The 27,965-nt window shown below is 39.3% G+C and overlaps 2 protein-coding genes across 2 annotated transcripts in view; both read right to left on the bottom strand.

Moving 5' to 3' along the window:
* Positions 1–2,085, bottom strand: LOC143597025 (DEAD-box ATP-dependent RNA helicase 46-like). Its single transcript, XM_077075651.1, has 4 exons — positions 1,705–2,085; positions 880–1,157; positions 427–765; positions 1–347 (listed from the first exon to the last, which is right to left on the bottom strand). Exons 1-4 carry the CDS (start codon positions 2,083–2,085, stop codon positions 254–256), a joined length of 1,092 nt encoding a protein of 363 aa, XP_076931766.1. The 3' UTR covers positions 1–253.
* LOC143597290 (NADH dehydrogenase [ubiquinone] flavoprotein 1, mitochondrial-like) overlaps positions 1–27,965 on the bottom strand; it is a 288,480-nt gene that overhangs the window by 244,370 nt on the left and 16,145 nt on the right. The gene's annotated exons all lie outside the window — the stretch shown is intronic.

Below are 27,965 nucleotides of genomic sequence, written 5' to 3'. Positions count from 1 at the left end.
TAATGAAAGACCACTATTAGAATAGGTGGTCTATTCTGTATATATCTTATAAGAAAGTTCAACAAAACAACCAACAACAAAACCAATAAGATCCTTCACATTTTGTTATACAGTCTGCTAGACTTCTTACTTCCGTAATTAAAACCACTAATCTTTTAAAAACCATCACCGACACAAAAACAAATAAATATCAGAGCCTAACCCCAAATCACACAGCAGAAAACAAAAACCGAAACTCATTTGAGCTACGTAGCTAGTTAAACCTCTCAGGGCTGCGGCTGCGAGCCCTGCTCCATCCTGATCCATTATTGCCTGCTTGACCCCCATGATTGTAACCACCCCTATTGCTGCAACAATACAACAATCATCAAAATTTGCATTTGTTAAAAAAAACAGTATTAACTAAAAAAACCTCATTAATAATACCTGTCACGACCACCACCCCGACCCGAGTTCCAACCATCCCGACCACCAAAGCTTGAATCTGACCGTCCTCCACGACCACCAAAACCAGCACCACCAGCACCCGAACCCCATCGTTTAAACTTGCTGCCAAAACCACCACCGCGTGCCACCATGCCTTGAAGTGCTGTTGGAACCTGTTGATTCGCCCCTTCCAACAACTTAATTAGCTCGGAAGCATGTTTCGCATCTTTGTCCCCGAAAAACGTATAAGCCTCTCCTGTTGCACCCGCCCTCCCGGTCCTTCCAATCCGGTGCACATAATCTTCCACACCAGTCGGAAAATCATAGTTAATCACCACCCTGTAAACAATATAACTTCTAAATAAACAATATAATCACCACCCTGTGCAATCAACTTCTAAATAACAATAACGATAATAATGATAATAACAATAATAGTTTTTAATATTGAACCTGATATCTTTGATATCTAACCCTCGAGCAGCAACATCGGTAGCTACAAGTACCGTTGACCGACCCGAGCGAAATTGATTTAACACATAATCTCTCTCCCCTTGAGATTTATCTCCATGAATTGCAGCAGCGGAAAACTGTCGGGTCAAGTTGCGTGCCAGCTGGTCACACATCTTTTTAGTTGAACAAAATATTATAACCTTTGCTCTCTGTTCTTGAGACCTTAATATTTGCTCCAACCGCTTGTGTTTCTCCATTGGACCCAAAACTTCAACAAACTGCAGCCATACAAAACTCAATTACACATTTAAATAAGCTTGTAAACGAACCGAGCATTCAGTGAACCGTTTGGCAAGAATTTGTTTACTTAATGCAAACAAACATGAACACATGTCACGTTCATTCACTTCTGTTCATGATATGTACATTAGTTTACGTTTGTTAATATATTCATTGCTTTTTAGACTCGGTCACAATTTAGTCTAGTTTTGATTAATTTAAGCCCAACACATTGTTGTTCACATTCACATTTACATTTAATTGCCTTTTAAATTAGCTGTGTGTGTTCATCTATATTCAGTTACTTTGTTGAACCGTTCGTTTATATTGTTAATGAACGAACATAAACGAACACGCTCATTCTCTTAATGAACAAACACGAACAGAAAACCCGTCATTTAATTCTTTGTGTTCGATCATTTGTTCGCTAAAGTTAAGCGAGCGAGCACAAACATGCTCCTTTCGTGTTCGTTCAGTTCGATAACAGGCCTACATTAACATGCGCTCTAATACTTTTCAGTTGACATTATGCATAAACAAATGTACCTGAGTGATGGACTTGTTGGCAACAAGTTCATTAACGTTGCCAATGTTAACTTGAACTGGATTGTTCATGAAATCTGCAGCAATTTTGCGAACCTCCTTTGGCCAGGTGGCAGTGTACATAAGTGTTTGACGGCGTGTGGGGATCGCCTTGATTATTTTCCTAATTTGAGGCTCAAATCCCATGTCTAGCATTCTGTCTGCTTCATCCAACACCAAATAAGTAACCTGGTTCAGGTTTATTTTTCTCATCTCTAAAATATCATTCAAACGACCGGGAGTTGCAACTACAATATCAGTCCCGCGTTCCAAGTCTCTTAGCTGTGGGCCTTTTGGTGCTCCTCCATACAAGCACTTCAATTCAAGATAAAAAAAACATACCATCAGCATAAAGCTTTTATATATTATATGTCACACCCCGATCGTGATGGCGGAAAAATCGAGGTGCGGCGACTAAGTCGTGATTGTTGAGCACAATAGTATAAAAGTCTAAATGCATAAACATAACCAAAATGTCAAATATTACATCAACCAGGTAACATGAAACAAATTGTTTTAATACAAAATATCAAGTTTCCAACAACTCCTAGTCTAGCCTTCATCTTTCTAAGGCCTCTAAACTTGCTAGGGATTTCTTGCTGCATTATTTCCTGAAAACATGTAACAAACTGTCAACTACATAAAGTAGATGAGTGAATTCATAGGTTTAAAGAAAAGAGTTTTATACACAAACATACTAGTATAGGTTGTAGGGGTTTATATATAGGGTGTACCTGCGGCTAACCCACCACTCCTACAACTTATACTACTATGTTTGGGTATAATTCCCAGTTTTTAAAATGGTTTGTAAGAAAAGATCTCTTGGTTTTCCCACAGAGGTTTTTGTAGTAAGTCAAACATGAAATGTTCTCCTGGGCTCCCAACGGGCTTATCAATCTCCCATTAGAGTCGTATGTGATAAGATTACTCAAAGATTTGCGGTCTCCCAACGGTACATGTAGCACATAGCAGTTAAGCATAAACAAGGACATATAGATTTGAGCATGCTAAGTTTACTAGATAAACCAACACCAGAATCCCATTGTTTACTAGTGTCCAAGATGATGGTGAACAAATGATGATGATGAATGATGATGAAACCCAATGATCACACAAGACTTGATTGAACTCACGCAAGACTTAAACCAAGACTACCTCGTTCTTGCCATCCAGGACTCAGCTAGGTTCTACCGAGAGTAGGATAGACACCCCAAAGAATCCTGGGTTCCCTTGGTCCCTACCGAGAATAGTATAGGTCCTCAAGAGTTATGGATTTCACCGAGACTAGTATGAAATCCCATGAGTTACGAGTGCCACCGAGAATAGAATGCCACTCATGGTCGTGAGTTCTACCGAGAGTAGAATAGACTCTCGCGTCCAATTCAACTCATGATGTTTTGATCTCTAGATTTCCATGCTGACACAATGACTATGATGATATGAATTTGATTCCCGTTCCCATGATGTCAATGTTCACAGAATTTCCCATACTCATTGATTTCCAATGTTCTTAGATCTCCATGAGTTAATGGGTTTTCCCCATGTTCATAGATTTCCAAAGTTTATAGATTACCAAGAAGCTCGTGGATTTCCGCACGTGTGTAGAAATCCAAATGTTTATAGTTTAAAGAATATTTGCATAAATGATTTTATCCAAACGTGTAAAGTTACCATGTTTCCACCCCATAGTTTTGAAAAGCTTAAATAGGGGCTATGAACTCACCTTGATCTTGGGTTAGGATGGTGCTACAATAGATCTCCTTAGCCTAGAGTTGGACATATATATAAGGTTAACAACGTGCTATAAGTCTAAGAAAACGAGCTTACGCGACCTCGAGCAAAAACTGGGTTTTAAAGACGAAAACAGCTTGGTTCTGGCTTGATTCGATCGAATAGGAACACGTTCGATCGAATAGGAACTTGTTCGATCGAATAGACACACATTCGATCGAATCTGAGGCACACTCGATCGAACTAGAAACACATTTGGTCGAACCAGTTGGGAAAACTCGTTCGGTCGAACATGGAACTTGTTCGATCGAATAGACACTCGTTCGATCGAATACGAAACTCATTCGGTCGAATGAGTTGGAGACCATTCGGTTGCTTTCCTATTCGGTCGACCGGACTGGTTCGATCGACTGGTTCGATCGAATGGGCTGATTCGATCGACTGATTCGATCGAATGAGTCTGATTCGACTCCTTCAAGCTGGGCGACGGAGAAACCTACGGGTTTTTCAGATTTTCCAGATTTTTGACCCAAAATCGAAGTTTTTGACATGGGAATGCTCGGGATTGAAGGGACTATCGATTCCCAGTGATTTTAAACACAAAAGCTTGCATTTTGACACCAAAACAAGACGGTTTTTGACCCGAAAACTCAAGAAACGAAAATGGGTGTTTTTGCTCGATTTGAGGCCGAAAATGGTTATGAAAATGGATGATTTTCAAGAAGATCTTACCAAGAACAACAACAAACAGATTTGTGGACTCGGATTTGAAGTTTGAAGACTTTCTCTCTCTAGTTTCTCTCTCTAGAATGAGAGTGTTTGGGTGGGAAGTGTTGGTGGAAATGAAAGAGGTGGTGTAAGAATACTTGATTTTCCGCTTAAATACTCGGGTGACTCGGGTTCGGGTTTAGGCTACCGCCGGGTCAAGACTAGTCGAGTTCATAAGTTTTTAAACAAACTAAAACTTTTTCAGCAAAACTTTTATAAAAACCATTTTCCGAATAATTATTTGAAATCTTTTTAAATAAGAATATTTAAATTTTTCGAAAGCATAAAAATTAATATTTTTCAGGCGTAAATGTCGTTTTATAAAATAAACATTTTAAATGATAAAAGCAGATTTTTCCAATGATATGGGTTCCGAACTTATCGTCCAGAATCCCAAAGTCTATAGTTTCCGATGATTTCACGATCCTAGTTTACCAATCGAATTTCAGGGCGTTACATCCTCCCCAATTTAGAGGAATTTCGTCCCGAAATTTAGAATTTAGTATAGTTGATGCAATGATGTTTTAGATTAAATGATCCCATGATGACCACTATGCGCCACTACCCCTAATATTCGTCTTGGATACCACCCAAATCAAGTTGAAGGGGTTTATATATAGGGTGTACCAGCGGCTAACCCACCACTCCCTCAACTCCACTTGGGTGTTTCTTTCGACTCCTATTAGTTCAATGACACACAGGACGACACACTATTTTCCACTACAAGGCATCACCTTCAAGCTTTACATCAGACATATTCATTTCGGATTGAAGGGGTTTATATATAGGGTGTACCAGCGGCTAACCCACCACTCCTTCAATCTCCAATGAATAATTCCCTCAATAATTCTTGAATTTAACGCCTCACAGCTGCCACGCTAACTATGAGTCCCTAATTCCAAGTCTCGCTTCAGACATAATCAACTTGTGCCGAAGGGGTTTATGTATAGGGTGTACCAGCGGCTAACCCACCACTCCTTCAACATTCATTGATTAATTCCCTACACGAAGCTTGAGTTCACGACTCATAGTTACACAATAGCATATTGTTTATACACGTATACACCTGTGAACTTGATGTAATTATATTCCGGACTATAATTACGAGTTCACCTTGTATCAATGTATAAACTCCATTGTGTGCGGCTAGAAAAATCGACACGACACCACACACACACACACAACCATGCTTCATGAATGCTAGAATGATGACAAATTTTGGCTCAATGATACATAGTTTACCCCAATGTTTACATGATTAAGTATGCACAACTTGTGTTTTCCAGCACGAGTCATGGGTAGCCAAACTTGGTGTTATGCAAATAAGAGAATATTTATAAGCAAATAGGAACAACATGATACTTCATTGATTGATATTGGTCCCTGATTACATGATTACGATTACATAGACTCCAAGATTTCTAGAATTACAAAGATGATGACTATGCGAACAGATGAGGGTATTCCTCCTTCATCTTATCCTCTCGTTCCCATGTGAACTCGGGTCCACGATGGTTGTTCCAACGTACCTTGACTATAGGTATCCGGCTTCGCTTAGTCTTTTTGACTTCTCGATCTAGGATCTCGACAGGTTCCTCAACAAAGTATAGTTTGTCGTCGATGTGAACCGTGTCGATCGGGATTTGAGCGGTCTCGTCAACGAGGCACTTTTTGAGTTGCGACACATGAAAAACGTTGTGAACACGGCTGAGTTCTGGAGGCAATTCCAAGCGATAGGCTACGGGTCCGACCTTTTCGATGATCTTGAAAGGTCCTACGTACCTTGGAGCAAACTTTCCCTTTTTCCCGAAGCGAACAATGCCCTTCCAGGGGGAAACTTTGAGCATTACGTGATCGCCTATTTGGAACTCCAGAGGTTTGCGGCGTTTGTCAGCGTAATACTTGTGTCGACAGCGGGCGTCCTTAAGTCTTTGCTGGATGATGGCGATACTGTCAGTGGTTTCCTGTATCAGTTCCGGGCCGAGGATTTGAGAATCTCCGGTCTCGGACCAACACAGTGGAGAACGACATTTCCTGCCATAGAGTGCCTCGAATGGTGCGCATTTGATGGTAGCATGATAGCTGTTATTGTATGAGAACTCTGCAAGAGGAAGGTGAGTCTCCCAGCTACTACCGAATTCAAGGATACAGGCTCTGAGCATATCCTCCAGGGTTTGTATGGTCCTTTCGCTCTGTCCGTCCGTTTCAGGATGATAGGCAGAGCTAAGTTTCACACTTGTCCCAAAGGCTTTCTGAAATGACTTCCAGAACCTTGACGCAAAAGAGGGGTCACGGTCTGACGTGATGCCCTTAGGCACACCGTGACGGGTTACGATCTCACGAATGTAAATCCGCGCCAGCTTCTCCGTAGTGTAGTCATCGCGGACAGGGAGAAAGTGGGCAGACTTGGTCAAGTAATCCACGATAACCCAAATCGTGTCATAACCGCTGGGTGTCCGCGGGAGTTTGGTAATGAAGTCCATAGCGACTTCGTCCCACTTCCACTGCGGTATGATCGGTTTTTGTAACAGGCCAGATGGTCTCTGATGTTCAGTCTTGATCCGCGAGCATGTTAGACACTTACCGACGTATAAAGCTATGTCTTTCTTCATACCCGGCCACCAGAAATGAGACTTGAGATTCTGATACATTTTATCACTGCCTGGGTGAATAGAGTATCTGGATTTGTGCGCTTCGCTCAGGATAAGTTCTCGAAGTGGTTCAGAGTTTGGAATCCACATGCGATTTAAGTAGTAAAGTATACCATCAGACTTGGTTTCAAACTTCCGTTCGGCACCGCAAGATAGCATATTTTTGAGATCACCACCAGCAATCGCTTGCTTTTGAGCTTCAAGAACCAAGGAGGGAAGATTGGACTGAATACGAATCGCATGCAACTGGGTCCTTTCCTTGCGACTTAACGCGTCAGCCACTACGTTAGCCTTTCCAGGGTGGTAGCGGATTTCGCAGTCATAGTCACTTAGGAGTTCAACCCATCGACGTTGTCGCATATTTAGCTCCCTTTGGTTGAGGATGTGTTGTAGGCTCTTGTGGTCGGTGAAGATGACACATTTCGTACCGTATAGGTAGTGTCTCCATATTTTTAAGGCAAAGACCACAGCACCCAATTCCAAGTCGTGAGTGACATAATTCCTCTCATGACTCTTGAGTTGACGCGAGGCGTAAGCGACGACCTTACCGCGTTGCATTAAGACGCAGCCTAGACCTTGGCTCGAGGCGTCGCAATAAACAACAAAATCATCGTTACCCTCAGGAAGCGACAGGATTGGTGCATGGCAGAGTTTATGTTTCAATGTTTGGAAAGCCTCTTCTTGCTCTTGGTTCCAAATGAATGGTTCCCCTTTTTGAGTTAACATTGTGAGGGGCAACGCGATCTTTGAAAAGTTCGAGATGAATCGACGGTAGTACCCAGCTAAACCAAGAAATGAACGAATTTCGGTTGGCGTTGTAGGCGCTCCCCAATTTTTGATGGCTTCAATCTTGGCAGGGTCGACATGAATGCCTTCCTTGTTAATGATGTGACCTAAGAATTGAACTTCCTTTAGCCAGAATTCGCATTTGGAGAATTTGGCGTAGAGTTGCTCTTTCCTCAGCAGATCCAAGGTAAGCCTGAGATGAAGCTCATGGTCGGCTTTAGAGCGGGAATAAACGAGAATATCGTCAATGAAGACGATAACAAACTGGTCCAGGTATGGACGACAAACGCGATTCATGAGATCCATGAACACCGCAGGGGCATTCGTCAAACCAAAAGGCATGACTAGGAACTCGTAGTGTCCATAACGAGTTCTGAAAGCGGTTTTCGCGATGTCGTCCTCCATGACGCGTACTTGGTGATAACCTGAGCGTAGGTCGATCTTGGAAAAGTAGGTGGCTCCTTGCAGCTGGTCGAAAAGATCGTCAATCCTCGGTAATGGATACCGATTCTTGACTGTGAGTTTGTTAAGCTCACGATAGTCTATGCACATCCGGAAAGATCCGTCCTTCTTCTTGACGAAGAGGACTGGAGCTCCCCATGGAGACGAACTAGGGCGAATAAAACCCTTGTCCAGTAGTTCCTGCAGCTGGCTCGATAATTCCTGCATTTCAGACGGAGCCAAACGATACGGAGATTTTGCCACGGGGGTTGCACCGGGAACTAACTCGATGTGGAATTTGACTTGCCGGCTAGGAGGAAGTCCGGGTAAGTCTTTAGGAAAAACGTCTGGAAATTCACGCACAACGGGGACATCAGAGAGCTTCTTCCCCAAAGATTTCTTGATGGAGACATGAGCTAGGAAGGCGAGACACTTCTTTCGAAGGCATCGCCGAGCTTTAAAGCAGGAGATTAATTTCAGACATCTACCTGATCTTTCTCCTTGAATAATTATGGACTCGCCAGAAGAACAAGGAACGCGAATGAGCTTCTCAGCACACACCACTTCCGCGTGGTTGATGGACAACCAATCCATCCCAACAATTACATCGAAACTTCCCAAATGCATAGGGATGAGGTCAATGTTAAGAGACGTCTGATCAAACGTAAGCGTGCAATTGCGAACGATTTTGTTCACTTGGGTAGACTCTCCGTTTGCCATTTCGACAGAGAAAGCGGGGTCTAAGACAGAGGTTCCTAGATTAAGCAATGGGACCAACTCGCTAGAAATAAAACTCCTATCTGCACCCGTGTCAAATAGAATAGAAACCCAGAGATTGTTAAGGATGAACGTACCAGTAATGACGTCAGGATTTTGGCGAGCTTCAGCAGCGCCAATAGTAAAGGCTCGGCCTCGGGCCGGAGGAAGATTTGCAAGACGAGGACACCTGCTCCTGAAATGGTCCATGGCTCCACACTCGAAACAGCTTCGAGAGTTGCTGGGTTGGGAACTGCTGCTCTGTATCGCCAGTTGATTACCTTGAAATCTGCAGCGTTCCGCTAGGTGCCCCAAACGTCCACAGTTCGTGCATTTCCAGCACGGGGTTCCGGCAGGATGATGAAATTGGCAAGTGCCGCACTTGGGGTGAACCCCAGTGTACTCCCTCTTTGGCCTTCCTGAAGGGGTGGGAGCAGGAGCGACAGAGCTGATTGGGGTTGCGGGAGTAACCATCGCGTAACTGCTAGCCTTACGCTTTTTGATGCGGTTGATCTTTTTGGATGAGCCCTCAGCGGCCTTGCCCGTACCTTTGGCTAGGACCCCAGTCTTAACCTGGTCCTGGGTCAGTCGGGCAGCTAGTTCAATGGCCGCTTGTAGGGTTGATGGGTCAGCCCCGATAACGATTCCACGGACAGTGTCAGGTAGGCCATTGATGTAAAGCTCAATAGCCCGGGAGGAAGGGGTGACCAAGTGTGGTACGAGAAGGGAGAGCTCGTGAAAACGCTCCGTGTACCCTTGGTGATCAGCGCCCTTCATTCTGTGCACCCAAAACTCAGCTTCAAGTTTCTGCACCTCACTGCGAGGTACGAACTCGCGGGTAACCAAAGCTACAAATTCCGACCAGGTCATGGCCAAGGCAGCCTCACGCCCGCGGGTTCTTATCTCGTTGTTCCACCAGGTCAGCGCGCGTTTAGACAACATGCTTGCCGCGTGCGTGACTTTCAGTGTCTCAGGGCACGAGCTAATAACAAAGGCAGCCTCCATCTTTTCGATCCACTGGAGGAGACCAACGGCGCCTTCTGAACCGCTGAAGCTGGTGGGTTTGGTAGCCATGAAGTCCTTGTATGGCTTATTTGCTGGTTCATTTGCGTTCTGAGCTGGAATTTGGTTGGCCCCAGAGGTTCCTTCTTGCCTCAGCCCCTGGCTGATGGCTGTTACCATGCCTGGTAACACAGCCGCGATCTGCTGGGCTATAAGGTTGGCTAGATCAGCGGAGTCCAAGGGGGCGGGTGCACGTCTGGGAGGCATTCTTGACAAAACGAAAAAAAGAAACGAGCGTTAAATAGAATCAATGACACGCCAAAGATTAAGAATAGAGGACATAGATTATACCAAGAACACATAATGACATGACTCAAGAGATTAACAGTTAATATGCAACACATAAGCACGTAGCACGTATATAAGTGTAGACATGTGATTGTGATGCATGAGCTATCTAGAGTCAAGGATCCTAGGTTATAGTCTAGGTCGGTTTCCTAATTCCCTATAACCACTGGCTCTGATACCAATCTGTCACACCCCGATCGTGATGGCGGAAAAATCGAGGTGCGGCGACTAAGTCGTGATTGTTGAGCACAATAGTATAAAAGTCTAAATGCATAAACATAACCAAAATGTCAAATATTACATCAACCAGGTAACATGAAACAAATTGTTTTAATACAAAATATCAAGTTTCCAACAACTCCTAGTCTAGCCTTCATCTTTCTAAGGCCTCTAAACTTGCTAGGGATTTCTTGCTGCATTATTTCCTGAAAACATGTAACAAACTGTCAACTACATAAAGTAGATGAGTGAATTCATAGGTTTAAAGAAAAGAGTTTTATACACAAACATACTAGTATAGGTTGTAGGGGTTTATATATAGGGTGTACCTGCGGCTAACCCACCACTCCTACAACTTATACTACTATGTTTGGGTATAATTCCCAGTTTTTAAAATGGTTTGTAAGAAAAGATCTCTTGGTTTTCCCACAGAGGTTTTTGTAGTAAGTCAAACATGAAATGTTCTCCTGGGCTCCCAACGGGCTTATCAATCTCCCATTAGAGTCGTATGTGATAAGATTACTCAAAGATTTGCGGTCTCCCAACGGTACATGTAGCACATAGCAGTTAAGCATAAACAAGGACATATAGATTTGAGCATGCTAAGTTTACTAGATAAACCAACACCAGAATCCCATTGTTTACTAGTGTCCAAGATGATGGTGAACAAATGATGATGATGAATGATGATGAAACCCAATGATCACACAAGACTTGATTGAACTCACGCAAGACTTAAACCAAGACTACCTCGTTCTTGCCATCCAGGACTCAGCTAGGTTCTACCGAGAGTAGGATAGACACCCCAAAGAATCCTGGGTTCCCTTGGTCCCTACCGAGAATAGTATAGGTCCTCAAGAGTTATGGATTTCACCGAGACTAGTATGAAATCCCATGAGTTACGAGTGCCACCGAGAATAGAATGCCACTCATGGTCGTGAGTTCTACCGAGAGTAGAATAGACTCTCGCGTCCAATTCAACTCATGATGTTTTGATCTCTAGATTTCCATGCTGACACAATGACTATGATGATATGAATTTGATTCCCGTTCCCATGATGTCAATGTTCACAGAATTTCCCATACTCATTGATTTCCAATGTTCTTAGATCTCCATGAGTTAATGGGTTTTCCCCATGTTCATAGATTTCCAAAGTTTATAGATTACCAAGAAGCTCGTGGATTTCCGCACGTGTGTAGAAATCCAAATGTTTATAGTTTAAAGAATATTTGCATAAATGATTTTATCCAAACGTGTAAAGTTACCATGTTTCCACCCCATAGTTTTGAAAAGCTTAAATAGGGGCTATGAACTCACCTTGATCTTGGGTTAGGATGGTGCTACAATAGATCTCCTTAGCCTAGAGTTGGACATATATATAAGGTTAACAACGTGCTATAAGTCTAAGAAAACGAGCTTACGCGACCTCGAGCAAAAACTGGGTTTTAAAGACGAAAACAGCTTGGTTCTGGCTTGATTCGATCGAATAGGAACACGTTCGATCGAATAGGAACTTGTTCGATCGAATAGACACACATTCGATCGAATCTGAGGCACACTCGATCGAACTAGAAACACATTTGGTCGAACCAGTTGGAAAACTCGTTCGGTCGAACATGGAACTTGTTCGATCGAATAGACACTCGTTCGATCGAATACGAAACTCATTCGGTCGAATGAGTTGGAGACCATTCGGTTGCTTTCCTATTCGGTCGACCGGACTGGTTCGATCGACTGGTTCGATCGAATGGGCTGATTCGATCGACTGATTCGATCGAATGAGTCTGATTCGACTCCTTCAAGCTGGGCGACGGAGAAACCTACGGGTTTTTCAGATTTTCCAGATTTTTGACCCAAAATCGAAGTTTTTGACATGGGAATGCTCGGGATTGAAGGGACTATCGATTCCCAGTGATTTTAAACACAAAAGCCTGCATTTTGACACCAAAACAAGACGGTTTTTGACCCGAAAACTCAAGAAACGAAAATGGGTGTTTTTGCTCGATTTGAGGCCGAAAATGGTTATGAAAATGGATGATTTTCAAGAAGATCTTACCAAGAACAACAACAAACAGATTTGTGGACTCGGATTTGAAGTTTGAAGACTTTCTCTCTCTAGTTTCTCTCTCTAGAATGAGAGTGTTTGGGTGGGAAGTGTTGGTGGAAATGAAAGAGGTGGTGTAAGAATACTTGATTTTCCGCTTAAATACTCGGGTGACTCGGGTTCGGGTTTAGGCTACCGCCGGGTCAAGACTAGTCGAGTTCATAAGTTTTTAAACAAACTAAAACTTTTTCAGCAAAACTTTTATAAAAACCATTTTCCGAATAATTATTTGAAATCTTTTTAAATAAGAATATTTAAATTTTTCGAAAGCATAAAAATTAATATTTTTCAGGCGTAAATGTCGTTTTATAAAATAAACATTTTAAATGATAAAAGCAGATTTTTCCAATGATATGGGTTCCGAACTTATCGTCCAGAATCCCAAAGTCTATAGTTTCCGATGATTTCACGATCCTAGTTTACCAATCGAATTTCAGGGCGTTACAGAGTGCCTCAGAATCAAGCCTTTCAGAGAAACAACAATCAAAATCTTCAAATGTTTCAAACAACACTGTTCCAGCCAACCAGAACCAAGTCAAAAATCAAGGAAATGTTACTATAACAACACAGCATGAAGGTAATTTTGATTGGAGCAATCATGAAGAAGACATTGCAGATGATATCAAGAGGGCAAATGTAGCATTCATAGCTATAATAGAGAAAGAAACTGGATCAACTTCTCAAGAACAGTCCACTCTTCTAAATGACATATGGTACATGGATAGTGGATGTTCTAGGCACATGATTTGTGACAAGAGATCTCTTGTCAATTATGAAGAAAAGTATGAAAGTCCAGTAGCTTATGGGAATGATGAGAATGGTGGAAAGATTGTTGGAAAAGGAATCTTAACAAATGGGAAAGTCTCATTTGATAATGTATTTCATGTTGAAGGTCTTCAGTTCAATCTGCTGAGTATATCACAAATGTGTGATAAGGGATACAAAGTCAGTTTTGATGATTCACACTGTTTCATTCTAAAACCTGAATTTGTGATTCCACCTGAAATGATTATGATGATGGAACCAAGAAATGGTAACTTGTATGAATTGAATATGAAAGAAGCTATCTCAAGAGGGAGTGCATGTTTTGTTTCCAAAGGCACTGAAAATGAGTCAAAATTATGGCATAGGAAACTGTGTCTTGTGAACTTGAAGAACATGAATAGACTTGTTAAAGGTGAGCATGTCATAGACTTACCTACAAGTTGAATAAGAAAGTTAAAATGATGAGAAGTTACAATGGTACTGAGTTCAAGAATGGAGTTATGCAAGAATTTTGTGCAGAGAAAGGAATACTACAACAATTCTCAGCTCCTAGAACTCCTGAACAAAATGGTGTTGCAGAAAGAAGAAATAGAACCTTGATTGAAGCTGCAAGAACCATGTTAGCTGATGCAAATTTTGCCTGTCACTTTTTGGGCTGAAGCCATAAATACAGCCTACTATGTTCAGAACAGGGTACTTGTCAACAAAAGGCATAACAAAACTCCATATGAAATATTTCACAACAGAAAGCCATACCTTAAGTTTTTCAAGCCCTTTGGATGCAAATGTTTTCTTCTGAACACAAGGGACTATTTGAACAAGTTTCAAACGAAATCCCTAGACTGTTTCTTTGGTGGATATTCTACACACTCAAAAGTTTACAGAGTATATGTGAAAGACCATTTGAGTGTTATAGAATCATCTGACATCATTTTCAATGAAAATCAATTCAATACAGTTGATGGTGCAGCATGGCTGTTTGATCATGAGAAATTGATAAGGTCCTTCAAGATTAATCATGAAGACTTTGATGATTCTTTCTACAAAACCAGTGAAATTGAAGAGAAAAAGAAGAAATCAATGGACTTGGAAGAATTATGGAAGAAGGTTGCTAGAAAAGAAAATGAGTATACTTTTGTGAAGAATTCCTCATGTGACATTGGTGAACCAGATCAAGAAAACAATCACAATTTTGAACATGATCATACTGAGAACAATCAAGACAATCAAGATGTACAAAATGATCAAGTTCAGAATGAGGGTGACACAAGCAACCAAGCAAGTGGAGAAGAAGCTGCATCTACAGAAAGATTTCAAGATCTATTTCAAAGATTGAACTTAGAAAACAATGGTGCATCTACATCAGGCCAACATAATAATGAAGCACCAGAATTTCATGATGTAGAAACTGATTTGATCATTGAAGAACCAGATCTCAATGAAACAAATCTTGACAACAATTTGTCTACATATATGATTGTACAAACTCCTTATGTGGAAAAGAATCATCCTTCTGAAAACATCATTGGAGATTTGCATGAAAGAATTACAAGAAGTCATTCTGAAATTGCAAAAATCTATCTTTACTCCTGCTTTCTATCCCAAATAGAGCCAAAGAACATTGCTCAAGCACTGAAAGACAATATTTGGGTGGAAGCAATGCAAGAGGAACTGGTTAAGTTCAGAGACCTACATGTGTGGGATCTTGTTGATAGGCCAAGAGACAGATATGCAATTGGAACAAAATGGGTTTTAGAAACAAAAGGGATGAGAGGGGTTTGGTGATTAAGAATAAAGCTAGACTTGTAGCACTGGGATGTCTTCAAGAAGAAGGAATAGACTTTGAGGAAGTTTTTGCTCCTGTTGCAAGACTTGAAGCTATCAGGATTTTTCTTGCATATGCTGCCTCAAAGAACATTAAAGTGTTCCAGCTGGATATTAAGTCTGCATTTCTAAATGGAAAGGTTGATGAAGAGGTGTATGTAGCTCAACCTCCAGGTTTTGAGGATCCAATGTATCCAAACAGGGTGTATAAGCTAAACTAAGCTCTTTATGGATTGCATCAGGCTCCTAGAGCATGGTATGATGAGCTGTCAAATCATCTTCTTGAAAATGGTTTTACCAGAGGGGCCATTGACAAGACACTCTTCTACAAAAGAAAGGGATCAGACTTACTACTGTTACAAGTATATGTTGATGATATCATCTTTGGTTCAACCAATGAACATATGTGTTTGGAGTTTGAAGAGGTGATGAAATCCAAATACAGCATGAGCTCTATGGGAGAAATTAACTTCTTGCTAGGATTGCAAGTTCAACAGAAAGCTGAAGGGATTTTCATTCACCAAAATAAATATGTTCAAGACATCTTGAACAAGTTCAACTGTCATGAATACAAAACTACTTCAACTCCAATAGACACCAAAGAAAAGATGATTGCAGATGAAAAGGGGGAGCCTGTAGATGAACATGAATATAGAGCCAAAATTGGATCCCTGATGTATCTGACTGCAACAAGATCATATATCATGTTTGCTGTATGTGTGTGTGCAAGATTCCAATCAAGTCCAAAAGTCTCCCACATGAATGTTGTTAAAAGAATATTCAGATACTTGAAGGGAAGACCATACTTAGGAATTTGGTATCCAAAGAACCAACCTTTTGATCTGATTGCATATACAGACAGTGACTATGATGGCTGTAACATGAGTAGAAAGTCAACCTCAGGAGGATGTCAGTTTTTGGGTGAAAGGCTAGTGTCATGGCAATGCAAGAAGCAGACTACAGTATCAATCTCCACTGCAGAAGCTGAATATGTTGCTGCATCTGCCTGCTGTGCACAAGTTCTATGGATTCAAAATCAGATGTTGGACTATGGTTTGAATTTTCTGAACACCCCTATTCTTATTGACAATACTGCTGCATACTTTATTGTTAAAAATTCTATTCAACATTCTAAAACTAAGCACATTGAAATCAGACATCACTTCATCAAAGATTGCAGTGAAAAAGGTTTGATTGAAATGCAAAGAGTTGATACAAGTGACAATTTGGCTGACATATTCACCAAACCACTTGATAGAACCAGGTTCAAATTTCTTTTGAAAGCCCTGGGAATGATCAACTCTGATGAAATCTGATTAAGGATGTGTGCTTGATTGTGTACCTTAATGTGCTAACTGATTACTTTATTTAGAGGTTTCACAAATTGAATGTTATATGAATATGCTTGAGTATGATTCTGATTATGCTATTGAATGTGTTAACTGTTATGTGCCTTAACTGATCAAGTTTGCAATGTTTTAATATAACTGTTTGGTTGATATGTTTGCATGTTTATCAGTTGATGTGCATTTGTGATTTTAGGATAAGTGTTCTTGATATGATCTACTTGTTTGAACAAGCTTTTATGACATCATTGCTTAATTGCTTGAATATGTGCTTTATCTGATCTTCTGATGTTATTAAGAAGGTTAGAATTTGATTGTTAGTACTGTCTACTTGTCTTGATGATATCATGTTTGATTAAGATTTGATTATGTGCTGCAACTGTTTATGTCAAAATAGGTTTTATGTCAAAATTAAGTGATAAAAATGAAATTTTCTAATGAATTTTGCATAAATACTTTATTTTGATCAAAACATGAGCAAGTTGTTAATGGTGTAGAGATATGATAAGATTATTCAGTTCAAGCTTTAAAGAAGCTTAAAAGGAAGGATTTTTTTTACAAGAAAAGACTCAAGTAGTTATTTTTGCTGAAAATTATGTCATCTGCCCAGTTGGAAGGACATGCACTTGTGTATGTTTGTTCCTAGAATCTCTACAGATTCAAATGATAGCCATTGAACTGAAAACTAAATGCATTTGGGGCAATTATGACTGGTTCTTATTCCTTCACTTAAAACTATGTCAATAGCTCTGACTTTAAAAGGACATATATTCACATGTATGTTTGGTCCTGCTGACCACTTCTGGTCAAACAGGATAGCCATTTACCTGCCAATAAAGAGATATTGGGGTGATTGAATATTAAACTGTTTTTATTTGGGTAATGATAGTACATTGACTGCTTAGCTAATCATATGGATTTATTAGGCTAAAAAGACCTTAGTATAGTCATTAACATGTATGGCTGCTTTCCCATGATGATGTAAAATCTAAGGTGATATAAACAAAATGAATATGCTAATCTTTATGTGGAGATACATAGTTGTCTTTGCATGTCTCAGTATAAATCTCTCCGAATGATAGGCAAAAAAGTGATTACCCAGTCATACACGAGCCTGTTGTTATTTGGTCAACCAAAAATGAAACATCTTTAAATATAACAAAGAACATGTGTTAGAAAAGTTAAGAAAATATCAAAAACAAGGGGAAGAATGAATAAATCAACCAAAAGTTGATAAGTGTTTTAAATATTTTATCAAACAAGAGGGTTACAACTAAGAACTACAAAGATGTTGACAAAATCAGTCTCATCTTGAATGAAAGGCATGTTATTTAACTGTAAGTCCAACGTTCAACCTCTATATATGTTTGAAAATCAAAAATACAAAAAGATCCAATATGTTCTGTCATACAAAAACAATTTTTTGACCAAGTACAGGAGGTTGGAGTCAAATTGGGGTGATCTGGGGAAAGCCAAATAAGCTTTGAGAAGAGATATGAGGCATCATAGCACAATGTTGACCATTAATGCATTATGCTTAAATTGAAACTTAATCATATCACCAAAGATATGAAATTCATGCTAAGTTTATATGCCTGTTGTTAACCTATCTATGTTGCCATAATAATGCTGAGAGTGAAGTACTGAGAAAGCTACTTAGTCAATATGATCTCTTTCTTGAGATCTTTTCAGTTAAATAAAGAAACTATTTTGAAGAGAAACACAACTGAAATTTGATCTCTAAATGCACCATTTGCTCTTAAACTATGATCTTCAATGAAAGATATAAATTTGACAAGTGGGTTAAGTCAAAAAGTGTTGCATTTTGCCTTTAATTGGCTGAATATGTATGTTCGGGTAAGGTTTGATGTTTTATAACCTTTCCGGGCACAAAACAGATGAATATGTTTGAATATGTTATTTTGGGTAAGGTTTGATGATTTATGACCTTTCCGGGCAAGCTTAGTCATTTTTGACTAAGTCTATGATTTTCGGGCATGCTTTGAAGTGTTTTACACTTTCCGGGTAGAGTACACTGTTGTACTATTTTCCCGAGCAAGCTTGAAGTCTTTACATGATTATGTGATATAGCTAGCTTTTAACAAGAAATTCTTGTTCCGGGCAAGCTTTGCATTTTTTATACTGATTGTTATTCCAAGCAAACTTTGTGAACTTAAGTTAGTACACCGAGTAAGCTTTGTGAATTGTGTGAATATGTTGATAGGAATGATTTGTTAACCTTTCCGGGCACACTTAGATATTGTTATTTAAGTTTGTCATTTTCCAAGTACACTGTTTGCATAAGAATGTTGTTCGGGCACACTTTGTACTATAGGAAGGTTATTCGGGCACACTTTGTACTATAGGAAGGTTATTCGGGCACACTTTGTATATAGGAAGGTTATTCGGGTATACTTTGCATAAGAATGTCGTTAGGGCACACTATATTTCCAAATATGCTTGAATGTATATGTTTTGAGTATGATTGTTTGATTATGATTCTTATTTCGTTAGGGTTTATGCTAGATTAAATTATTTAATTTGAATTCAAGACATGTATATGGGGATCTTAATTGATTCCAGTAAGAATGATTATTTGATATTTCATACTTGATTCTTTTCCTTGTGATTAATTTCTCAAGAAATCTAGTATTTCGGGTAAGATTTCTTCATAATGTCTTAACTTTAAACTACCTTTATTGACCAAACAAGGTTTGATGTTTTATTTTTCGGGTAAGCTTTGTAAGTGGAAGTATACCAAGTAGACTTTGGATATATTAAACTTTCCGAGTAAGGTTTTATTAACTTAAAAGATAAATATTGTTTTTAATATATCAAGTGGATAATGTTACTGTGTGACAGCTAATAATTCACAAAATGACAAAAAGCATTTAAAACCCACTTTCAAAAGGTATATAAGAGGGAGTTAGGAAAAATTTCCAACATTACTTTTCCCTCTCTCTCCTTCCACTGCAACTCCTTACTCCCAAAGAAACCTAACCGACTTATCGCAACCAACCGTTAATCCAAACCCTAACTTGAATCATCCCTCTAATTCCGACTCGGTAAGCAACATTAATGTGTTTTCCGACCACAATTAGACTATAATGGGCTTTGATTATGTATCTGATTACCAATACTCTGTTTATGTGTTTAGGTTATAAACTTGTCGAAGAACAGGTTCTTGGTGATTTTTCTTTCTCTTTCTTCTTCATTTTTATACCTTGAAATTATCTAAAGTAATGAACTTTATGACTAATTTCACTTTAAATATGTTTGATTGTGATGTTCAGATATGGCAGAAGAATAACAACCCAAATACTTCTTCGAGAAGAAGCACAATATGGTGCACTTTTACAATTCACACCTGACAACGAGCCGATGGAAAGAATGATTACATGGATGGCACGGTCAAATGTCAGTTTTGCCTTCACTGAAAATCCGGTCATCTACATAAATCATTCACTGGATTTCTGGAGATCTGCGGAACTTGTTGAAGATATCAATGGGAAAAGAATTGAAGCATCTGTTGCTGGAAATGAGATACATGTGACAGAAAGGATGATCAGAAGATGTTTACGGTTGAATGATGATGATCATAATCATATTAATTTCAATACTGATCACCTGATAAGGATCTTTGAAGAGACAATGAGTTATCAGGGAACTGTACATGATGGGCAGTTTCAAAAGGGGATGTTTCCAATGCTATATAGATTCCTCATTCACCATGTGATACAGGGGTTTGCTCCAAGGAAAGGATCACGGACCTTGATGGGTCGTGATCTAGCAAATGCCACTGTTGGAATCATTTATGATTTGCCATTTAATTTCTCAAAGATGATCTTTGAGGGATTAGTTTCAAACTTGAAGATGGCAGAGAAGGATAGGTTTTTGCAATACCCAAGGTTCTTACAGATAATCTTCAACAGAGAATTGCAAGATCTACCCACTAGTGGCATAACCCACCTGCTGCAAAATCCAGACACTTATAAGAGAATTAAGAATCCAGGTGCTACTAACAGATTCAATTCTGAAGCTCCATTTGAACTTCTGCCATGGTTGTTGGATCATAATTTGGAAATAATGCCAGTGCCACAGTTAAGCTCAGAGGAGGAAGGAGGAGATGATGATGAGAGTGATGATGATGAATCTGATAATGGAGATGATGATGTAGATGGAGATGAAGGAGGAGCTGGAGTAGCTATGGATATTGTTGCACCTGATCAGGGGGAGCATTTTGAGCAAATAGAACAACCTATTCCAACACAACCACAGTCACCACCACACATTGACCAACTAATTATTCCATCATCAACACATACATCTCCACCACCACAAACCCCACCAACAACAAGCCCAATACATACTGATCCATTCATTTCAAGCCCACCGCATACACAATCATCACCACCATCCATTTTCCAAACTCACACCACAGAACAACCTGAGTTTGAACCTTTTTCCACATCACCACCTGCAACCTCACATACAGACACATTTCAAAGTAATCTGCACTTAATGATAGAAAATGCTGAGTTGAGAAGAAGAAATGAGGAAGTGACTAGTGAAAATGTGATGCTGTTAGAGAAGTTGGTACAAGCAAACTTGAGAATTCAATCCCTGGTGCAGGAGGTTGAGAAGATCTCAGCTGCCCCAAAACAGGGGGGAATAAATCTATGCCAACTGTCTCAGGTGTGAATGTTGAAGAAACTGTAACAGTTGTTGAGACTGCAGACAGTTTAAAACTGATTATGAATGTTTATGATGATGGAGAGGAGAGTAGTGAAGAGAGGAGAGCTGAGGATGATGAATATGAGGGTGACAGATCAGATGTTGGAGAGCAAGATTATGATTACAATGAAGAAAGAATTGATGCGGAGAATGTTGAGAGAGTGGATGAGACTGAAAAGACAAATGTTGAGGAGAATGTAGAGAATGTAGCTGCAACTGATATGGCTACTGATGTCTTAACTGACATGAAAATTGGAGTTGAGACAACTGAAGTATTGAATGAAGGAGATACTGCTGTTGAGGAGCCCATCACTCAAACTGAACAACCAGAAAGCTCCAATAGGGCATGGTATGATCCTGAGTTAGAAGCATTTGAAAAGGAAATTGATGACTATGTACAGTCTTAGGATGAAGAGGATGTGAGGAGGAGGATTGAGAAAGGTAAGGCAAAAGTCAGTGTAGAAGAGCCTGTTAAGGCATATCCAGAAAAAGATGTGGCATTTAAAGATGATGATATTGCCAATGAAGAAGTCTTAAGAGAACAAGAGAACGTTCTGAGAGAAACAAGAGATAGAGAGATATTGGCTCAATCCATGACTTCTGAAGAAATAGCTGAACAGGAGATATTGATCAAACAAGCCGAACTTGCAAAGGAAATTATTGATGATGTGGCTGATCAAGAAGCAATTGAAACTTTGATTATGATGAACAGAGCTGAGGAAGCTGACAATTACCTAGCTATGGTGGTCAGCATGTTTCAACCCCAAAGTCAACCAGAAAAGAAGTCAGCTGAAACTACTGAACCAACCAATATGAATACAGATATGATGACTGAAGAAGAGATTGGTGAGTCCATTGCTTCAATGGCTGCCAAGAAATGGACTGAACAGGTAAGAGAAGATTTGAAGAAGAACCCAACTAAAAGCTGGTCAGAAAGGGTGAATGTGACTGAGCCTCATGAAACACTTAACCAGAAAAGAGAAAGACTTTCTAAACTTCATGAAGAATTTGCGAAAAAAGTCAATTAGTTTGCCAAGACTTACATGAGGAGAAAGAGGACATATGAGCAGACTGAGCATGAAAGAGCTGCTAAGAGGGGCAAGTGGGTTGATAAAAACAAGTATTTTGTTGAAACACCAGAAGATGAAGCTATTCCTATAAAGGTTGTCCCACTACAAACCTTGCAACCAGGTGAAAGAGTTCAAGGTGTTTCTGATGTGCCAACCAGAAGTGAACCAGATCATCCACCTTCTGATGAACCAAAGATTGATGCAATGAATGATTTAACTGAAGGAGAGGATGAGTCTGAGGATTCAGACGATAATGATGATGACCCTGAAAATGATCAAGGAAAAACTGTCAAAGCTGCTAATGTTGTGTCTCCTCAAGTCACAATGACTTCGGAACATAGGGCAAACATTGAGCTGAGTGTGTTGGAAGCTAATAAGAAAAATCCATTGGTTATTAAGTTAAGAAGATTTGGTATAAGCTTCGAAACCCTAGCTGCTATGAATGATGATGAATTGAAGAAGAGATTACAAGAAGGAAATAATACTCTCAAGAAGCTTATGCAACAAAAGAATAGAGATGTCCAGAAATACAGAGATTATCTCAGAAGGCATAACTATTCTGAAAAAGATCTGTCTAATTTTAACTTTGACCAACTACAAGATTTGAATAACAGTGAAAGAGAAAAGGTCATTGAAAAGTGTGTAAAAGAAAATGAGAAACTTGAAAAGATTGAATCTTTGAAGAAAAAGTTTGGAGGTATGTGTGGATACCTGCTGGAGAGAGGTATGAAGCCTGAAATTGTTGAGCACCTGTCAAGAGAATCAGTGGTAGACCAATATAATAAATTGAATAGAAAAGAAAAGCTGAAAAGAGCTCAAACTGAAAGGTCTACCAGACAGACTGAACCAACTGATGAACCTCAAGCAAAAAAGAGAAAAATCCAAACTTTGAGGGAGAAACAAAAGAAACAGGTTAAAAAGGAGAAATCAAAAGAAGTGCCTATTGTTGAAACATCCATCCCAGAGGAATCAAATTCTGAACCTGAAGATGAAAGAATAATTCCTTGGGAAAATTAAGAAATGATAAACATTTTGAGGAATGTTATGATTGATCAAAGGGGAATGAGTGAAGCGGATTTCAATGCCTTGGAGAAACGAGATTTAAAAGAACTTTTCTACATACAAAAGGCTGATTGGGAGAAATCTTTGAGGGAAAGTGATAACCCAAGAACCTTTGTGGATGGAAGCTTTGTGCCGGCTTGATTGGCAAACACTCCTGGTATGGCAAGAATGCTACTGGATCTGAAAAGACTAGCAGGACAGAATGTTGTTGAGTTAGCCAACCTTCCAACCGAAAAGTTAGAGGCCATTTATATCAAAACTTTTAATTTGGGGACTTGTAAACCAAAGAAGTCTATCCCTTTTAGGCCACCAATTTCAAGAAGGCATCCACATGGGGGAAGAGGTGAATCTTGTAGATCTATGCAAGAGAGGAAAACAAGACCACAATCCAATGTGGATCTTGCAAGAGACCTCTACTTTGATACTGTTACTGAGTCTTTGAAAGTAATTATGGAAAGCCGATTGTTGAGAGACATAGTTGTGAGGAGTGATTTCTATGAATACACTCAATAACAACTAGAAAGAATGGCCAGACTCAAGCTGTATGATTACCGAAACAGAAGTAAGATGGCTGGAAGACAAATGAATAATCTGTCAAAGTTCTTACTGGATGAAGCTAAGAAGGGATTCCCATTCTTAAGTCAAAAGAGAAGTTGGAAGTTGATTCAGCTTCACAAGTCAAAGAGGTAAGAAAAATTGAGAAGGATGGACATTGCTGAGAGAGATTTTGTGATGAATGTCTGAGATGGGAATCCACTGTCAAATATGAACACATGCATAAGTCTTGAAAGAAGAATGATACGGCCCAACTACACAGTGCAAAGGAATGGTATCATTGCTGAAATAGAATACAAAGAAAATGCTGGTCACTATGTACTGAAAAATTCTGATGAAAAAGTTCTGGCAATAATCATGTCACACCCTCAAAATCCACTAACGGAGTTTTACCGCCAGAGGGTGTGAACTAACAGGATCGGAATCATTAGTTATAATCAAACCATAAAACAAAGTTTCAAAACCATGAAAACGTTTACGAATAATTAAATGCGGAAGCGTAAAACCATAGCAAACAATGTTACGTCACGCAGGATGACTTAAAACCCAATGATAATAGTTTAAAATAAATTTTTCATAATTAGAATGTTTCAAGCAATGCATGTTCTTAAACCGCGCGCCCGCCTCGGCTACCTGAGAATAACATACTAAAAGTGTCAACACAAGGTTGGTGAGTTCACAAGTTATATAAAAATAGAGCGATTAGCGTTTGCGTTCAGCGTTTGGCGTTAAGCGTTTTGCGTTACAGCGTTTTGCGTTACCAGATAGTGTTATGTCAAATTATATATCGATAGGTAGCTAGTCTATACAACAAGTATTACTTAACTAGCTTAAACTAACTTGTTTACATTTTGAGTTAACGTTTATAACCATGTGATCACATAGCACATAAGTCTAACACATAATTATCACATAATTACTGTTTCGACGTTTTTCGTTTATTCACCAATTGTTTGCGTCAACTCGTTTGCGTTTCGGTGCAATTCCCGAAAGACTACACATGTAGTAAGTGTTAAGCGTCATTTAAACCCTAGTTTAAATGTAATGAGGTGTGCGTTATAGATTTAGTGATCTTAAGTTTGAATTGACGGAGTTGAGTTAACGGAGTTAACCTGAAATTGACGATTGTCACAAATCAAGAAAGATGCAGATTTAACCTACTTACACAATGAAGACTTAATGGATATAAGAGATTTGGTGATTCCAGAAGGGCACATTCACTACCAAATTCTCAATATCTTTAGGGAAAGAGCTGCATCTATAATAGCAATGAGAAGACAAGCTGCCTACAATGAATGGAAAAGACAAAACTCCTAGATTAGGCTTTGTTTTGTAATGTCTTCGGACAGTTTTATAATATGTAATTTGTTTATGTTATTCGAATATGTAATTTGACTTTTGATTTGATATGTATTTTGACTAAGTGTAACTAACCATAGAAATGTTTTGGGTCAGCTGAGGTGTTCCAATCTAGGGGGAGATTGTTGAGTCAAACAATTGACCTAAGGGGGAGATTGTTGAGTCAAATATTTGACCAAGATGAAGTACATGGATGATTGGAATCTTCTCAACCTCTTCAGAATTCACTAAGTATGGATTCGGGCACACCTTAGACATCCGAGCAAGCTTTTACTTAGCCGGGTACGATATTTTGTCTACCGGGCAAGGTTATCTTCAAGTAGTCTTCTTTATTGGATATCCGAGCAGGGTTTGCAAATTAGTGTATTACCGGGCAAGGTTCACTAGTTTATGTAAATCCCGGCAAGGTTCATTTTATCAAGCAAGTCTGTTCTTCATAGCCATGTAAAGTTCACTCCCGAGTAAAGTTCACTCCTGGAAGACCGGGCAAGGTATTCATTAATAATAGTGGTCCGAACATGCTTGATGATTGAAATGAAATATCACTAAGTAACATCGGGCAACGTTCAACTCAAGCAAAGAACAGTACTCCCGAGTACACTTTGCTAATAAGTTATTTTATAGCAAAAAGTTGAAATGGATCATTGAAGAACAAGGTTGCTCGTAAGAGTTTGTCGGGAAAAGTCTGGCAAAGTCAAGAAGATTGAAGTCTACCCGGTGAGTATTTTACTTGGTAAAATACTCTTCAAGTAAAGTCTACCCGAAAACTGATCCCGGGCACACTTCTATGTTACCAAGTCCTGAAAGATGGCAGAGTACACAACGTACTTGGAAAATGAAGATTGATGCAAAGCCTACCCGGAAGACTTGTTTTACACTTCGATTATTTTAAATATGTAATGTGATTATGTACGTTGTATTTAGGGTTTCTAAAAGGAATGATAGTTGTCCAAGGGTGTCAGGCCTATAAAAGGAATAATTAGGGCATACTTGTGGACAGAGACATAATACGGAAATATAGGCGGGTGAATACGATAATATTTAATGAGTTACTACCGTTTTCCTAAAAGAAACCCTAAATCGATTATCCACTTTGTATGATGAAAATTATATAAATGGAAATCTTTTGAGTGAATCTTGTTTCTGTTATCTACCTCTGATTATTAATTGCAACTATTATGTTTGTTATTGATTCCGCCTTTAACAAACAGTAATCTTTCTAAATATAGCAACACGTCATTAACTCCCTAGTAGACACATCAATCTGTGTGAGTTATGACATGATTAAGTAAGATCCAGCTGAAATCGGGGACCTGACACCATGCATGACAACCAAGTATGGGACATGGTTGCTCCACCTCTTAATTCCAAACTGGTTGGAAGTAAGTGGGTTTTCAAGAAGAAAACTGATATGCATGGAAACTTGGATACTTTAAAGCTAGACTCGTAGCAAAGGGTTTCACTCAAACTCGAGGGGTTGATTATGATGAAACTTTCTCGCCCATGGCGATGCTAAAGTCTATTAGAATATTATTTGCCATAGCCGAATATTATGACTATGAGATTTGACAAATGGATGTCAAAACCGCTTTTCTAAATGGACATCTTGAAGAAGATGTCTATATGGTTCAGCCTGAAGGTTTTGTCGATCCACAACATCCTAATAAAGTATGCAAGTTAAAGAAATAAATCTATGGATTGAAACAAGCATTTAGGAGATGGAATCACCGTTTTGATGATGAAGTTAAGAAATTTGGATTCATCAAAAACGCTGATGAGGCTTGTGTGTATAAGAAAGCTAGTGGGAGCATCATTACTTTCCTAGTATTGTATGTGTAACGCCCTGAAATTCGATTGGTAAACTAGGATCGTGAAATCATCGGAAACTATAGACTTTGGGATTCTGGACGATAAGTTCGGAACCCATATCATTGGAAAAATCTGCTTTTATCATTTAAAATGTTTATTTTATAAAACGACATTTACGCCTGAAAAATATTAATTTTTATGCTTTCGAAAAATTAAATGTTCTTATTTAAAAAGATTTCAAATAATTATTCGGAAAATGGTTTTATAAAAGTTTTGCTGAAAAAGTTTTAGTTTGTTTAAAAACTTATGAACTCGACTAGTCTTGACCCGTCGGTAGCCTAAACCCGAACCCGAGTCACCCGAGTATTTAAGCGGAAAATCAAGTATTCTTACACCATCTCTTTCATTTCCACCAACACTTCCCACCCAAACACTCTCATTCTAGAGAGAGAAACTAGAGAGAGAAAGTCTTCAAACTTCAAATCCGAGTCCACAAATCTGTTTGTTGTTATTCTTGGTAAGATCTTCTTGAAAATCATCCATTTTCATAACCATTTTCGGCCTCAAATCGAGCAAAAACACCCATTTTCGTTTCTAGAGTTTTCGGGTCAAAAACCGTCTTGTTTTGGGGTCAAAATGCAGGCTTTTGTGTTTAAAATCACTAGGAATCGATAGCCCTTTCAATCCCGAGCATTTCCATGTCAAAAACTTCGATTTTGGGTCAAAAATCTGGAAAATCTGAAAAACCCGTAGGTTTCTCCGTCGCCCAGCTTGAAGGAGTCGAATCAGACTCATTCGATCGAACCAGTCGATCGAATCAGTCCAGTCGATCGAATAGGAAAGCAACCGAATGGTCTCCAACTCATTCGACCGAATGAGTTTCGTATTCGATCG

The sequence above is a fragment of the Bidens hawaiensis genome, unplaced genomic scaffold (assembly GCF_021521415.1).
Source record: "Bidens hawaiensis isolate Kalapana, Puna unplaced genomic scaffold, B.hawaiensis_p1.1 tig00001758_1, whole genome shotgun sequence".
NCBI classification, from domain to species: Eukaryota; Viridiplantae; Streptophyta; class Magnoliopsida; order Asterales; family Asteraceae; genus Bidens; species Bidens hawaiensis.
This window is presented reverse-complemented; position numbering and strand designations above follow the sequence as displayed.